Raw genomic sequence first — 17551 nt, 5'->3', positions numbered from 1 at the left:
ATTTCCGGCCCATTTCCATTTGGCTTTAAGTGCGAAGGTTAGGGCGTCTATTATTTTTGTTTTCTGTCTGATGATGGAGTGACGGATTTTGTGTTTTTTTTTGTATTAGTTATGCTTCGTTCCATAGCTCTTATCGAGGAAGGCTATATAGGCTATATATTATACGCGTATTCCTACGGAAACGGAAACCAGCTAGTTTATAATAACCGGGACCGTTGACTTAATTTGCTCTCCGAGTTACGGGAGTGTAACACAACTAGAGGCTCCTCCTCTTTTGACGGCCTCCGTGGCGCAGTGATAGGCGTGGTGGATTTACAAGACGGAGGTCCTGGGTTCGATCCCCGGCTGGGCCGATTGAGGTTTTCTTAATGGGTCCTGGCTGGTGGGAGGATTCGACCGTGGCTAGTTACCACCCTACCGGAAAAGACGTACCGCCAAGCGATTTAGCGTTCCGGTACGATGTCGTGTAGAAACCGAAAGGGATGTGGATTCTCTTCCTACTCCTAACAGGTTAGCCCGCTAACATTTTAAAATACATCATCACTTACCATCAGGTGAGATTGTAGTCAAGGGCTAACTTGTATAGAATAAAAAACCTAAACCCTAACCCTATCCTACCCCGCCCCTACCTACTATTATTGAACAAGTCAGAGAGATACTTGACTAGGAGCGCTAGTAATAATAATATAGCGGGATTTAAAGCCTATACGAACTCTACGCAATAAGCAATATTTATTACGCCTCCTTCATGTTCAAAGCGGCAGAATGTCTAATATAACGCTAATAGATTAAGGATAGGTCCCGAAACGAGACCAATTAATAATCTTAGATAACGCTTTTGAATACTAAACTCAATTATTAATAGCCGGGGTCGTAAGTGCCATGATCACTCTGACCGGCTTCAAAGGATTCTTTGCGTCACGCTGTGTCAGCCTATCTATTTAACCCCTGTTAAACCTTCTACAGATGTGCCAACAATGTCGTTAATTATACTTTTCTTAAAACATCGTTAAAAAACATGGTGATGATGAAAATAATATATCAGAAAAGTTTAATTAAGTGGTCTATATTTATCATCCTATAAACATTAAAAACTATTAATCCAGTATGCTTAGGTTATATTTAATAAGAAGCAGTTCTAGATTGATGAGGCGTGATAGCCCAGTGGATATGACCTCTACCTTATTTCAGAGGGTGTGGGTTCAAATCCGGTCCGGGGCATGCACCTCCAACTTTTCAGTTGTGTGCATTTTAAGAAATTAAATATCACGTGTCTTAATCGGTGAAGGAAAACATCGTGAGGAAACCTGCATACCAGAGAATTCCTTAATTCTCTGCGTGTGTGAAGTCTGCCAATCCACATTGGGCCAGCGTGGTGGACTATTGGCCTAAACGCTCTCATTCTGAGAGGAGACTCGAGCTCAGCAGTGAGCCGAATATGGGTTGATAATGTTAGTTCTAGACACTGGATCTGGTATCAAAGTTGCCAAAGCTTGGTAAACGTACTCTGCGAGCAAATGTAGGTACTTCTGCCGCCAACCACATCACTAAAGGTCACTCAAAATACATGTTACATACATCAAAACCGTAACCGAAGATATACCTAAGATGTCTGTATTCATATGAACGCTCGATTACACCTACAGGCTAATTAACTAACTTTGACGTTTGTTAGTTGACAAATTCGGAATTGAGATTATACGTAACAAATGACATCTGGATGACGTAGATGTCATATAGTAGGTAGATGACAATTCTCAGATGATTTGATGTTTATTTTAATGATTTATTTGCCATACATAAGCAAGCAAGGATAATATTCAAACTTCTGGGAATTAATTATAAAGTTAAGAGAATATAGAGCATACTTTAGTAGTCACAAAGTGGGCTACCAACGTAAATCCAATTTGGCAGTTGGAACGTCTGTAGAACTATTATAAATTTAACCCTTATTCCTATATCCCGTAATCCTAAAGGACCGGACTATCTCATAATCTTTGGAAGTCTATTAATTCAAGGGCTACTTAATTCTGGGTCTTTATAACCCCCCAGAGGGCTTTAACTGTGCGGTGGCATGTAAAATAAAATACCTACCGTCATTTATAGCAATACTTGTATAACTGTCACGGGATTTTGGTTTGAAATCGAAAAACTTTCTTTATTAAACTACCTCGTTGGCCCAATGGCTTCAGATCACGAGGACCTGGGTTCGAATCCTGCGTCGGGCTATGAGCAGTAGCGTGCACTTCGTAGATGTAAAAATGCTTTGCCTACCCTAAGTCATTACGAACGTAGATCGGAGAAGGAATTTCCCATTTTGAAAAATTTGTACACTTTAATGCACACCCTAGTTGCAAACCGCCGCACTTTTCAGTTGTGTGCATTTTAAGAAATTAAATATCACGTATCTCAAACGGTGAAGGAAAAACATCGTGAGAAAACTTGCATACCAGAGTTTTTTTATCTGCTTCTGTGAACTCTGCCAATACGCAGTGGGCTAGCGTGGTGGACTATTGGCCTAACCCCTCTCCTCTCATTCTGAGAGGAGACTCGAGCTTAGCAGTTAGCCGAATATGGGATGACTTTGTTTATTTCAAAGTATATCGAATCAATATGAAATTTGTTTATAGTACATTGTCAGTGCTATAGAGTATCATAAATCTTGCTCATGCGGATATTAATTTAAAAAATTATGTCAGTTAAAATATTCTACAACTAAATTTTACTACACAAGTAACAAAAATGTTTAAGTTAAATAAAACCTTGTAACTTTAGTTTTATAATATTACGACTGATTCGAAAATAACAACTGGAGCTAAAACACTAATTTACCTTAGAAATAAGTCAAACACAGGTAAATATCAAATTTAAATTAGTGTTTCTAGGAACGTTGTTATAACCCATTCCAGTATAATCGGTCACGCGAGCGAGCGCCGAGTTTTCGACGAAATCGTTTGGAAATAAAACTTTTGCTCGAAGATTATTGGCAGCACGTTTGAGCGCGTCGGGCCGTGGGTAATGAACTAATCTGGCCAACTTAGCCGACTTTATGACGCCTGCTATCTTACAGTAGATCCATAGACATTGTAGGGGCACCCCCAGGGGATCATTCACCCGCTGAATGTCAAATTCTAAAACAATTAGAGGTTATATTCCACACTCAGCGGCTGAATGACCACTTGGGGTGCACCTGCAACGTCTATGAATACCACTGTTACTACATGATACGTCGTTTTCGAATAGAGAAACATAATAAGGCACCTCGCACATTAGGCAGCCGTGACCACGACTAAGTAGTTGTTGGCCGTGGTCGCAATATTATGGATGGGCTATGGCCACATTTGCTACAACTACAAACGATCGTAATAAGCAGTAATAGCTCAGTGGATATGACCTCTGCCTCGGGTGTGGGTTCGATTTCGGTCCGGGGCATGCACCTCCAACTTTTCTGTTGTGTGCATTTTTAGAAATTAAATATCACGTATCTCAAATGGTGAAGGAAAACATCATGATGAAACCTGCATACCAGAGGATTTTCGTAATTCTCTGCGTGTGTGAAGTCTGCCAAAACGCATTAAGCCAGCGTGGTGGATTAAGCCCTAACCCCTCTCACTCTTAGAGGGAACTCGAGCTCAGCAGTGAGCCAAGTATGGGTTGATAACTAACAAACGATCGTGAAGATTAGTTGTCATTCTACCCGCTCAATACTAACTGGCCAGCGGCCTTTTTATGTATCTCAGTACCATTTAAACAATGAGTCACTTCATCGATTTTCGTCGTATTTTCGTTTTTGTGATCATCTAACATAATTATTTCTATGAAATTAACTTTACTATGCCATTTTTCATCATGGCAATGATGTTTTGTTTTAACAATCATCTAACATTAATATTTCAACAAAATTACGTATATACCAGTTTTTTGATAAAATATCGTTAATACTTGTTACTACCACTACTATACTAATGTTATTTTACGTATAATGATGGTTATTGTGTAATTTCGTTGAAAATACAATGATAAATAATTGTAAAAACGAAAATACGATGAAATGACTGATTACTTGAGTGGTACACCGAGTTACATAATAACCCTGCCGGTCAAGTTCACTGTCATAGAATCAGTGCGCGAGAATTCATAGCAAATCAAACGTAGCTTTATCGCTACGACCAGTCGTACTGGCCCCGTTTGCAGTTTGCTTGTCCGAGCTTTGCGATGCTCTTCAGTTATAAGATTATTTATTTACATATTACAACGTAGTAAAGTAGTCGTAAAGAAAATTGATCACAGTGTATTTGCCATTTACGTGGCGTGCAAGTTATGTACTTAATTAGAAAGTCACAGTTGTAAACATCTTAAGATTTCTTATTTAAAATTTATTTTTATGATCAATAATTTAAATAATCTGTAACAGAATAAAAACAAGAGCATATTAGAATCTTTCTTTATTGTTTTTTTAAAATACTAAAACTAAGTTAATTTTTTTGTTTCGGCCACGGTTCCAGTTTAGTGTTCGAAGTGCCTTATTAGATACGTCGTTTACGAATATCGACACACACACAAGGAAACTTTTCTTTCTAATTGCGTGTTGTTTCGATATATGTAATGGTACCCCAACAGCTTCACAAATGTAGAATTTCAGAAATGTAGAGCGTAGAAGCTCTACATTCCAAAGAAGCCACGATCTAAAAGGCTTTTTCTTATCTGACACACTGACAGATACACTGAAGAAATCGCGTAGCATAATCTAACTAAACTTTCAAGTAATTGCACCAGGACTTGGGGGAATGTGGTATTAACATACTTCGCATAACCAAGTATTCTATCGAACGACAGAACCCAATCAGCTGGCCTATTCACTATTTTGGTCTTTGTTATCCACCTATTAAAATAAACATCAAACCAATTGAAAATATGTCATTTGCCTACTGTATGATATCCACCAACGATTGTTACATAGAACCTCAATTTCGTAAATGTCAACTAGCATACGTCAAAGATAGTGAATTAGCCTGCAGAACGTGTTTATCATGACGTGTCGAGGCGTGACCCGCGAGCTTGTCTGAATAAACATGAGACTGATGTAGTTAAGACAGTAATCAGTGTGTGTGCTACGAATTAACTGTAGCTTAGGAGATGGTCAACATATTTCGTGTATAACAGGCTTATAAAGCTACAGTTTTGTTTTTAAAACTCTCTTCGTCTTTCCGTTAGCGCTAAAGTCATTGATAATAATAATTGGTGAAAATTGGGATCGAACCCAGGACCTCCCTTTTTGTAAATCCACCGCGCATACCACTGCGCCACGGAGGCCGTCAAAATTGTCAAAATTGCTTATAGTTATTTACACGACATCAAAACACAAACGAAATTTAAATTTTTATCTTGTCTCTCTGTTTATCCGGACTTATCTCTGGAACGTATGAACCGATTTCAAAAGGGCTTTCACTGGGAGATAGAGGAGTTTATTATCAACATAATTATTAATTTTCTTAGGTGAAAACAGAGTTGAAGACCGCTTTATTCTATACTTCTATACTGATATTATAAAGCTGAAGAGTTTGTTCGTTTGTTTCTTTGAATGCGCTATCTTAGGTTTATTTATTGAGGAAAATATAGGCTATATATTATCCCCGTATTCCTACTGGAGCGGGAACCACGCGGGTGATACCGCGTGGCATCAGCTAGTATTTAATAAAATGATAATTTTTTATAGCAATAATTATAAGCCTATGCTTATACATGAGGCCGTCTGTCAACCGTCAAGTCATTTATTCTTGATTATTGAAGACATTAGCCGGTGGTCTCAAGGACTAGAATTAACCGGTTGTCAACGAGCGGCATGATCCAAAGGGAATTATTAATCAGCGCTCCGACCTGCGCTTTGAATCGCAAATTGTATTGAAACGTGGCTCGTTTGAACATTAATGATTGTATAGAACGAATGCTTGCGATGGCTAGACATGCAACATTTTCATCATCATCATCATCATCATTATCAACCTTATTCGGCTCACTGCTGAGCTCGAGTCTCCTTTCAGAATAGGCCAATAGTCCACAATGCTGGCCCAATGCGAATTTCCTCACAGTGTTTTTCCTTCACCGTTTGAGATACGTGATATTTAATCTATACTAATAATTATTAATTTTATTTTGGAATATTTATTTAAGTTCACAATTTTATGGGCTTCCTTTACCTTGTGTCACTATTAAAATAATTAAAGACATAAATGAGAAGTAGGAAAAAGATTGTGTAACTATACTAATATTATAAAGCCTAAGAGATTGTTTGTTTGTTTGGTTGAACGCGCTAATCTCTGGAACTACTGGTCTGATTTGAAAATTTCTTTCAGTGTTAGATAGCCCATTTATTGAGGAAGGTTAAAGGCTATATATTATCCTCGTATTACTTCGGGAACGGGAACCACGCGAGTGAAGCCTCGCAGCGTCAGCTAGTTTCTCATAATGCACACAACTGAAAAGTTGTCAACTTACTATAGGTTTCAAGGGTCCAGAACCTCATTGCTTATAAGTATAAAACGTGATTTTTTGAAATTTCCTACGGTATATTTTGAGAAATCATGTCTCCAATAGTCTGATTCTTAGCATTTCTTCGCTAAAAATCTTCGCCAAAGACATTACAAAGCTATAATTTTAAAATTAATTTATTTTTCAACATAATAAAAATGCAGACTACATCTTTGACCTCATTATTTTTAAGTCAAGATAGATTATGTGAAAAGGGCGCCAAGCTAACTTCAAAACCACAATGATGCTGACTTTCGGATTATTTTGAAATAAATATTACAAAATTACACTTTATACTTGTCTTCGATTGTAGGTCCCATCAAACAAAATCAATAAAAAGAATCACAGTCCAAACCAAGTCCAAAGTCAAGTATCGATATGTAAAATAATTGTTATATCTTATCAATAAAATAAATTGAAAAAAAAAAAAAAAAACTCCATAATTAACTACCATACTTACAGGTATGGCTTTGCAACTTCGTTCGTAACACTGCCGATGGTCCGCTCGGACCGGGGGGCGTGTAGCGATGAATGAAAACCTCACTTCCCCGTACGCTCGATTTCACACCCCCGCAATCTTTAACCCCGTCGCCCGCATATCATGGCAGTGTCATCAACTAACTTGACAGACTATAGGAGCATATGCTGTCAAACTTTCAGTTTTGATAAAAAATTGGTTGTCTGTAAAGTCGTTTTACTGACGATAGTTGAACGTGACAACGTCATAAGAAAATACTGATTTGTGCATTTCTCAAAAAAAAATGTTCGTTTTTCTAAAATACTGTTTAATAATCTTCATAGACCAGAATATACTTTATTTCTTGTAAAAAAAGTTGGCAACCCTAGAGCGAACGACGCACGACGTCATTTTTTTTCGAGTTTGCAGCTCCATCGAATTATAAGACGTTGTCCCGTCAAAAATGAGGTGTGTCTGGCTGTCGCAGGTCGTAGTCTATTATTTTGTGCCCGATTGTACAATGATGTTCAGACAATGTTGGAATTTCAACAGTCTAAAGTACTCGTTCGCACATAACTCCTCTTTAGTTCCTGGACACGTACTGACAATACAATGGAAAACTCAATTTCGATAAAAATATAAAATGTCCAAAGTTTAAACGAGCAAGTATATTGTCGTACGTTCTATTACAAAGACAGATGTCATCCTACCTGAATGTTAGCTTGCAATTAATTATATGTTTTTTTTAACGAGAGCTGAATGTTGATATAAAAAAATATATATATGAGCCTGTATTTTGATAATTATGATTTTGATAAATAAGGTAACGGTATAAAGTACTTGTATCAACTTACTTTTTTTAGAAATCCTCGTAAAACTGTGCAGATAAACTTAAAAAGAAAGTATACTTACTACAGATAAGTACTTATCAAACTAATTTTTGATAATTCATTTATTTATTGGTTACTACATTTAATTTTAAATACTTAATTGATGTATCTTCCACTTGACTTAGATTCAAAAAACAGTGAAACATCGCAAAAAAGGCTTAGGTACTTTGTAAGAGCCGTGATAGCCCAGTGGATATGACCTCTGCCTCTAATTCCGGAAGGTGTGGGTTCGAATCCGGTGCACATGCACCTCCAACTTTACAGTTGTGTGCATTTTAAGAAATTAATTATCACGTGTCTCAATCGGTGAAGGAAAACATCGTGAGGAAACCTGCATACCAGAGAATTATCTTAATTCTCTGCGTGTGTAAAGTCTGCCAATCCGCATTGCGCCAGCGTGGTGGACTATTGGCCTTATCCCTCTCATTCTGAGAGGAGACTCGAGCTCAGCAGTGAGCCGAATATGGGTTGATGACGACGACTTTGTACCGTGTAATGAAATTATTATCCATCGTCATTTAAATGAAACATAATTACTACAAACTTACCTTCATAAACGACTCCTTTCACAAGCTCCTCACTATCAAACACCGAATGACTGACCGACAAGTTGACGTCACTGTTTCGTTCACTCAATGTCACAATGTCGTCACTGTCACTCGGCACCAGTGCGTACGAACACGCATCGGTTGTCTCACTCACACTCGCTTCACTAACTGTCGTCGGAACTTCGTCGGTGGTCGTCATTTCGTCGTAAACTGGTTCTTCGACTGGCACTTCTATATTGCTCTCTGATTTTTCATTGAAAGGTGGTCCTGGTGAACGTCCCGGAGCTGGATCACCACTCGGGAGATTGAGGGTGGATATATAAGGCAACGATGCGAGCAGTATCACTGTTGCTATGACGTTAGTAGGGATACTGTTCATTTTTAATTTGGTCGGAATCTGGTGTTTGGTCGGTCGTTGACATTGTACAGTGAGTATTGCGTTTGCCGCCATGGTATCTTATTTGCTTGCGTGTTTGAGTTGTTTTTCTTGCATTTCCATTGTTTGTCTGTAACAAAAAATATAGTTTTATTTTTTGGTCAAAAAATATGTCAATATTAATAGAATATTGGAAGTTCCTTTCTTCCAAAAAATCACAGTAACCGCCCTGTTGTGTCAAAAACAAAGGCATGAAACACTTGTAAAATGTAGCAATTCTCGCAATCTAAATTCAAATCTAAAAAATTCTACCGTAAAAAGTTGTGAGATCCATGTAATACCAAGTCGATTACTTTATTCTGTACGTAATTAAGGGATCTTCTTCAAGTTATTACGTAATTAGCTAATCTAACAACATCTTATAGTGACCATATCAATATTAAAAATCTTTTATATTTTAAATAAATAGATTTACTTCAGGCATGACTTTAGTCAAGCGTAAGCTTATTCTGAATTTTAAAAAAAATGTTTATTTTCCGCTTAATATTAGTACAAACAATATCAATACCGTTTGATAGTAACAAATACGCAGCACGTCTTCAGACATACGCTGGCTTTAATACTTCTGTGAAAATTGGGTTATTAATAATTCCAACAAATCCACTTTAATTTCCGGCTATAACTTCGATCAGATTGTTTTTCCAAACATGTTTGCCGAGATGGAAAATATTTTTGGCACAGACGTGTTGGCACGCCTCTACCCCCGCCCTAACCTATTTTTGATAAGTACATGGAGAAAAATTGGAGTAAATTACTAACCGTTTGTTAGTAATTTATCCCAATTTTTCTATTATAGTTTGTAATCAAAATACTATAATAGTTTTTTAGAAATACTATAAAATTGTGCCTAACCTTATGCCTTATGAAGTGACATTTATTTTAAATTTTAACTAATGACATTCCTTTCTTAAACTCAATTAATGACATACCTATTTGATTTTGACACTTGTTAACTTTCTTGATTTTGACATTTCAATTAATATTGTAAACTTTCTTGATTTTGACATTTTAATTATTTTATTTTATTTTTATTATTATTGTAAATTTTTGGTAAATTATTTTAGATTGTAGGTTAATCTTTTACTTCAAGTATTTAACCGGACTCTGCAGTGTTGTGAATGCCTGTAAAAGATGGCTGCAGTAGTTCAAGAATTTTGTAACTCACTTATATATAATGTTTTCTGCTGTCATTATTGGCATTACAAATAAATAAATAAATAAATAAATGAGGCCCAATAATATATAATTTTTCATAGAGTTATTACATCACAATATAAAAAGTCCACACACGAAACAATTCCAAAGTTTCCTTCCCAGTGTCATGGCGACATGATGAATGTCTCTATCCATCATTTTAATACGACATTGTGTGGCAAAAACATTGTAACCAAAATTAGAAACAGCATATATAATGTGCCATCCTAGCAAAAAGCATAGATGACTGTTTTTGATAACGGCTTTTGTTTGTAGATTTTTATTTCTAGGAAGTCGTACAGTAATGTATTTTGCAAATATCAAATAAAATCCATAATTATTAGTTCCTTGTATTTTAATTCTTAAAAAGTAATGCAAGTTCGTTAGAGCCACTGTTTTTACAAGTTTGGGAAATATAAAAATTCTAGCTGCCGCCGCATGGTTTTACCCGCGTGGTTCCCGTTTCCGTAGGAAAACGGGGATGATATATAAGCCTTCCTTGATAAATGGGCCATCTAACACTGAAAGAATTATTCAAATCGGACCAGTAGTTCCTGAGATAAGCGCGTTCAATCAAACAAACAAACTCTTCAGCTTTATAGTATATAGTAAAGAGTAAATATAAAGATAAAGAGTATAGATATAGATGATAATAATATAATATTTTTTACATAAAAGAGGAACCGACTGAAATACGTCTTTAAGTATTTCAGTTGTTTTGATTTTAACACAAAAAAACTGAACCGATTTTCGTGAAAATTAAATGAAACCAATCTGAAAGTATATTCTTTCAAACAAAAGAAGAATTTTCGAAATTGGTTAAAAATTTAACAAGTTATGAGGAAACAAACATTGAAAAAAACATACGCGTCAAACTCAGTTAAAAAGAGAATCTCAACATATTATCAGATCTGTTGAAAATTCAAAAGAATACCCATTGTGATAGATCATTTGATTGCTAGGTATACGCGTGTATGCGATGCTAATATGTTTTGTATGAAAGTAAACCGCCACAGGGATGTAATGGGATTAATTTCCTGCGAAATTGGATCAAGCTACGGAATTGGATAGCCACGGTAATACAACCAAAGCACTCGGAGGCATGTCATGAACAAATGTTCGCTGTTACGAGAATATCCTACTTGAAGGTTATATATATTTTTTACTAGCAGACGCCCGCGACTTGACCGCGTGAAATTTAGTTTTTCACAAATCCCTCGGGAACCATGGATTTTTCCGGGATAAAACTAACTTATGTGTTAAACCAGAGTAATATCTATTTCCATTCCAAATTTCAACGAAATCGGTTTAGTAGTTTCGGCGTTTAAGTGTAACAAACATGCAAACTTTCGCGCTTATAATATTAGTAGGATGAACAATTAAAAGAGTAACTCTAAAAATGAAGGACTTTCCATACAAACTTTCAACCCCTATTTCACCCCCTTCTATTTTTATTTTAGGGTCAAAAGTATCCTATGTTTTGATCTAAGGTCCAATTTACGATCATATCTAAAGATCATACATAAAGATGCTTGGAGGCCGTTGGATCAGCTTCCACCTTCACACAGGAAGTAAAACTATAAGAAATGTAAACATTAATTGTTATCAATTGTAAATTATAATACTGTATGACTTTTTCAAAAGAGCAACTGTTGAGTTTCTTGCCGGTATCTTCTCAGCAGAACCTGCCTTCCGAACCGGTGGTAGAATCTTTACAAATAGTCAACTGACGTGTCAAAAGTGCTTGTAAACTGAGCCTACTTGAAATAAATGATTTTTGATTTTTAATTTTTGATACCAAAATTCATCTTGATCGGTTCAGCCGTTTAGCCGTGAAAAAGTAACAGACAGACAGACAGAGTTACTTTCGCATTTATAATATTAGTATAGATTAAATGTCAAGTTAACCGTTGGCTGCGACCTAACCTGAGTGCCTAGTGGGAGTTTCCAATGTTTTCATACTGTTACTATTGCGTGAACGTAAACGCGAATTTCAGTGGGGTAATCTCCACCCAAGAGTGTCGGGTGAGGGAGTACAGGAACACTCCCCCGATGATTTCTTCCAGCCCCTTCAGGCATCTTGGCCTATGAGTCCACCAACACTGCACTTTCTAGTGCGGGGTTGCCATTCCAGCACTTTGGGACCCCAACGTCCATCCAAGTGCCCCGCCCACTTCAGCTGCGCAACTTCTTGAGCTATGTCGGTGATTTTGGTTCTTCTGCGGATCTCCTCATTTCTGATTCGATAACACAGAAATACTCCTAACATAGCTCGTTTCATCGCTCGCTGTGTGACTCTGAGCCTTCTTAAGAGGCCCATAGTCAACGAACAAGTCTCGGAACCATAACTGGTAACACAAAGATTTTTGTCTTCAGGCACTGAGGGATGCTGACTGACTTCATGGAAGGCTTTATATTGGTAAAAGTTATTTTAAAATCAGTTTAGTACGAGTAGATCCAGAGATTACCCCAATAACATCACATGACGCATTACCTTTATAGCATTAGTATACAAAAAAAAATCAAACGCTTTTAAAAGGATTTCTATTTAATAAATGTCGAGGGGCAGAAATTTAATAAAAACAATACGAAAAATCAGAATTAGTTTTTCCGATAAAAGTATTTCACATTATTTTATCATTATATTCCCTATTCGGCCCCAAGGTCACGAGATAAAGGGCAGCAATCGGCTACGAAATTATGTTAATGTTGGAAAAAAATAGAAAATAACCCCCAGAGTAAATTATTCGGCTCGTGACTTCAATAATGGAGGCAACAGCCTTGTTGGCGAATCAAATAAATAACTTTACTGGTGATAACGACTGTTGTTACAATATGGATGGATGGTCTACTAATCCAGGGTCTGTACAATGGCATCAGTGACGGATTTACAAATTTGCCGGTAGGCTATTCATAATTCATTCATAATTCATTTATTTTGCTGAGAACACATACAATCTAATGTATTCAGCCATTTCTGGCATACAACAATTTATATTACAAATACTATTGACAAAATATAAAAAAATAAATTCAATAGCAGATGATTAATCAAAAAATAAAAATTAGAAAAAAAATTAAAAATTACAATCTGTGCAGGTACGAGTACTTATGTCAAATAATAATAATTAATAATATAATAATAATCTTTACAATGTCATAGGATAAACATAATTAATAAATATAAACAAAAAAAAATAGTTTTTTATTTGCTTTTATAATTAAAAAAATCTCTAGTAGAATAAAATCCATAATTATTGAGCCACTTTCTAAGTGCGGATTTAAATTTTTTATAGGGCAATAATTTCATGTTTTCGGGCAACGAATTAAATATTTTAATACCCATACAATGGCAACTTTTTAAGTATGTTGCAGTTCTGGAAAATCTGCCCAAGACTAATTTTTGGGGATGTCTTAAGTTTCTATTGCTTATTGTTGAATTTTTACAGGCCTTATTGGACTTTGAAATTCCATGGGTAACATGTGAATTTCCTTCTTTCCTCAACTTACCTACTGTGGTAGTTTTTGAATAAAACTTGTGAATTTCCTTCTTTCCTCAACTTACCTATTGTGGTAGTTTTTGAATAAAACTTGTGAATTTCCTTCTTTCCTCAACTTACCTATTGTGGTAGTTTTTGAATAAAACTTGTGAATTTCCTTCTTTCCTCAACTTACCTACTGTGGTAGTTTTTGAATAAAACTTGTGAATTTCCTTCTTTCCTCAACTTACCTACTGTGGTAGTTTTTGAATAAAACTTGTGAATTTCCTTCTTTTCTCAACTTACCTACTGTGGTAGTTTTTGAATAAAACTTGTGAATTTCCTTCTTTCCTCAACTTACCTACTGTGGTAGTTTTTGAATAAAACTTGTGAATTTCCTTCTTTCCTCAACTTACCTACTGTGGTAGTTTTTGAATAAAACTTGTGAATTTCCTTCTTTCCTCAACTTACCTACTGTGGTAGTTTTTGAATAAAACTTGTGAATTTCCTTCTTTCCTCAACTTACCTACTGTGGTAGCTTTTGAATAAAACTCGTGAATTTGTTTACAATACAAAGTATATACAGATACCTACGTGTTTCAACCCAATGGTATACTTAGTAATTACAAAGAGACAAGTCAGAGATGTTCGGCCTTGGAAAGATGCTTGTAATGTAACGTTGAACGTAAAACAAGATTAAGGATTCAAAGGAAAGAACAATGATAACACTGGGGAAATCTTAGCCAAACATAAAAACATCGTAAACAACAAACATAAGCATTCCGTTTTTTAGCACCGCGATAATGTGCTGCCGGATTACGTAGCGGGATTTTTTTGAATCAGACAACGTTAGAATGTTTTGCCAAAATGTACCTATAGTCTTTTTAATTTACGAGGATAGATTAAAAAATAATAGGCAGATAGAGCGACACGAAGCGTTGCATCAGTAATTTTCAATATTATTCAAGAAAAATGGCGTCCTATGTTTTTAAATATTTAAAAAACATAAAAACTAAAGATGGAATATTGTTTATTGGTAATTATTGGTTATTATTAATCTATTAAGATATCAATTTTCGTAATTGTTGTTAATGTTAAATCTTGAAATACAAATTAGAAAAAAAAAGTTTCTACATGCGGATGTCAAGAAGACGCGTGACAATGATTTTCTTATGGGTTTCACCACGCTGCTTGTAAAGACTCATTCTGGATCATTCTTTATTCTGTGCATTATCGTTACGAATGTTTTGCCAAATTGTTCTGTCTTTATAATAGTATTGATCAGGCCAAAGAAATATAATTATACCCTCATCTATTATTTATTTGGGATAAGAAATAAATGATGAAAAATATTCATATTGACAATGTGTCAGTATGGATTCATGGATTATTTTGGGATAGGCGCCGAGAATTACTTGAGGGGAGAAGGGGAGTGTTAACTAGTTATAAAAGACGTCTTTAACCCTAAATACAACGGTCACAAGTTCGGAACTTCACTCAAAGTTCTCTGCCACTCGAAGGTTTATTGGTAATATTCTTAGTGAGAATTGTTTGACCTGATAGGTTCTCATTCACTAATCGTGTTTTGCTCTTTAAATCTGCTTCTGTTGTCAACCCGTTTTTTCGACACATGCATCTATACTTTATATTTATAATTCATAATTCTTTATTTGCAAATTGTTAAATACAGATCTTGATATAAATGTTGGCATACAATTTGCTACAAAATAGCTTGCAAATTTTAAAAATAATCTTATAACTAAATTACATTGTCTATAATACACTATAATTATTGAAATTTGAATGAAAATGACTATGATGTTAAAATTATTAATTTATTATTATGTCCGTTATACGTTAATTATTATTGTTTGTCAGTTAAATAGTCTTTGATAGTGTAATACCGTTTTTATAACAATAGTTCTTTGATTTTAATTTTAAATAAAGCAACACTTAAATTTCTATCAGCTAATTTTGCTGGTAATTTGTTGTAAATTAGAGGTGCCATATGAAAAATGTTTTACAAGTTGTTACATAGAAAAGTGCGCGTTGAACTGTCGTAATGTTAGCTTAGCGGGTCGATTGAGCCAAGGTTGGGCCCTTGGGAACAACCTGCCTTTAAACTATGAGCATTACATACTAATTCAAGCCTCTATAGTTCCGCAGTTAAAAGTGCGGTCTCAAAAAGAGGTCCAGGGTTTAATCTCCTTCCATTGTTCACTTCTAGCTCAGATTTAGGGCTACATTGGAAGGAATAAATAGTGAGGTGTCTTTTTTGTTACATAAGGGTTCATTTACACGAGCGGCAACTCTACCGATGACCGCAGTCTACTCTGGTCAGCGACGTCTCGGCGGCAGCCAATGGCAGTTGACTGCAGTCGGCGACGTTTCGGCGGCAGGCGACGGTGTCGCCGACAGCAGTCGACTCTCGGCGGCGGTCGACGGCGGTCGCCCACTGCAGTCGACTCTCGTTGGCTGCCGCCGAGACATCGCCGACTGCAGTCGACTGCAGTCGTCGGTAGACGCTTGTGTAAATGAACACTAAGCCTTACGCTTGGCTGCAATCACTGATGTTAAGCAATAATAATAATTTTGTTGTAGTTTGTAATTTTTTTAAGTGTTATTTTTGTTGTAGTTAGTAAATTGTGTATCATACTGTTTAAGTAAATAAATAAATAAATAAATAAATAAATAATGCAGCCTAAGATGGGGTGCTTTTACTTAGAAGCCTATTCACTCTTGACTTGAATGTACTTACTCACGTGGTAGGAAAAACGGTAGCTGGAAGGGCATTCCATATCTTTGCAGTGACCTTAAGCAATAAGGAAACAAACCGCTTAGTACGCATCTAATAATATTATGTTAATTATGTTTATATGGCACCGTTGTACCGGATGACTTTTGTTACATAGAATCTCAATCTCAATTTTGTATATGTCAATTGTCAAGTAATATACGTCAAAGTTAGTGAATTAGCTTGCTGGTAAAAATTGACATACCATGCCTACTGACAACTCTTCGTTTCGTTTTCGTGTGATTTTTGTTAACAATGGGCTTTACGGAATACGAAAAATGCGGTTTTTATTGATTTGATGTCAATTCTTTTAAACTGACGTCAAAGTTAGTGAATTAACTGGCAGGTAGACCGACCGACAATTATATAAAAGACTAGCGGACGCCCGCGACTTCGTCCACCCATAGACCTCTTTAATATAGTCCTTACAGTAGTAAAAATGGAGTAACTTCTCCCGTTTTCCCAACATTTCCCTTCACTGCTCTGCTCCTATTGATCGTAGCGTGATGAAAAGTAAACAATAACCTGCCCAGGAGTATGAAGAATAATTGCACCAAGTTTCATTAAAATCCGTCGAGTATTTTTTGTTTGTATAACGAACCTACAGACATACAGACAGACAGACAAAAATTTTACTGATTGCATTTTGGACATCAGTATTGATCACTAATCACCCCCTAATAGTTATTTTGGAAATACATTTCATGTACAGAATTGACCTCTCTACAGATTTATTATAAGTATAGATAATATAATAACTTGTCACTTAATAACAACTGTAATTTCATTTCATCATTTAATTAATTCATATCAATACGAGTACCACTAACTTAACTAACTAACTTAACTAAACTTTAAACATGAAAATCTCAAAGATGTCTAAATGTTAACAAAGTAAGCCCTTTTTATTATAAATGTAATCCATGAATTTCGTAAACATTCAATTTAGTGAAAGCGGCTTCCGAGAGTACTTGTTGTTGAAAGAAAATGAGTTATTTTCCCCTCCAGTGTGCCTTCGGGTTTTCGAATCAATTGGAAATAATACACTTTGTTGTAATACATACACTTGAATTACAAATGTGTATATATTATGTACTAAGTATATACCTGAATGTATATAACATAATATTATACCTTACATACACTCATATTATGTATGGATATGTATAAGTGACCGCCTTAATAAATTACATATCACGTGTCTCAAACGGTGAAGGTAAAACAT

General features: G+C 35.7%; 1 protein-coding gene across 1 annotated transcript in view; it reads right to left on the bottom strand.

Moving 5' to 3' along the window:
* The window catches only part of LOC112051349 (uncharacterized), a 272815-nt gene that overhangs the window by 199374 nt on the left and 55890 nt on the right, over positions 1 to 17551 (bottom strand). The window contains exon 2 of the mRNA XM_052885699.1: positions 8424 to 8929. Coding sequence (XP_052741659.1) covers positions 8424 to 8874 — 451 coding nt within the window. The 5' untranslated portion in view covers positions 8875 to 8929. The remainder of the gene's footprint in view (positions 1 to 8423; positions 8930 to 17551) is intronic.

Source organism: Bicyclus anynana, chromosome 15 (assembly GCF_947172395.1).
Source record: "Bicyclus anynana chromosome 15, ilBicAnyn1.1, whole genome shotgun sequence".
In the NCBI taxonomy this organism is placed as follows: domain Eukaryota; kingdom Metazoa; phylum Arthropoda; class Insecta; order Lepidoptera; family Nymphalidae; genus Bicyclus; species Bicyclus anynana.
The sequence above is the reverse complement of the archived record's forward strand: the minus strand, read 5'-3'. Positions and strand labels throughout refer to the sequence as shown.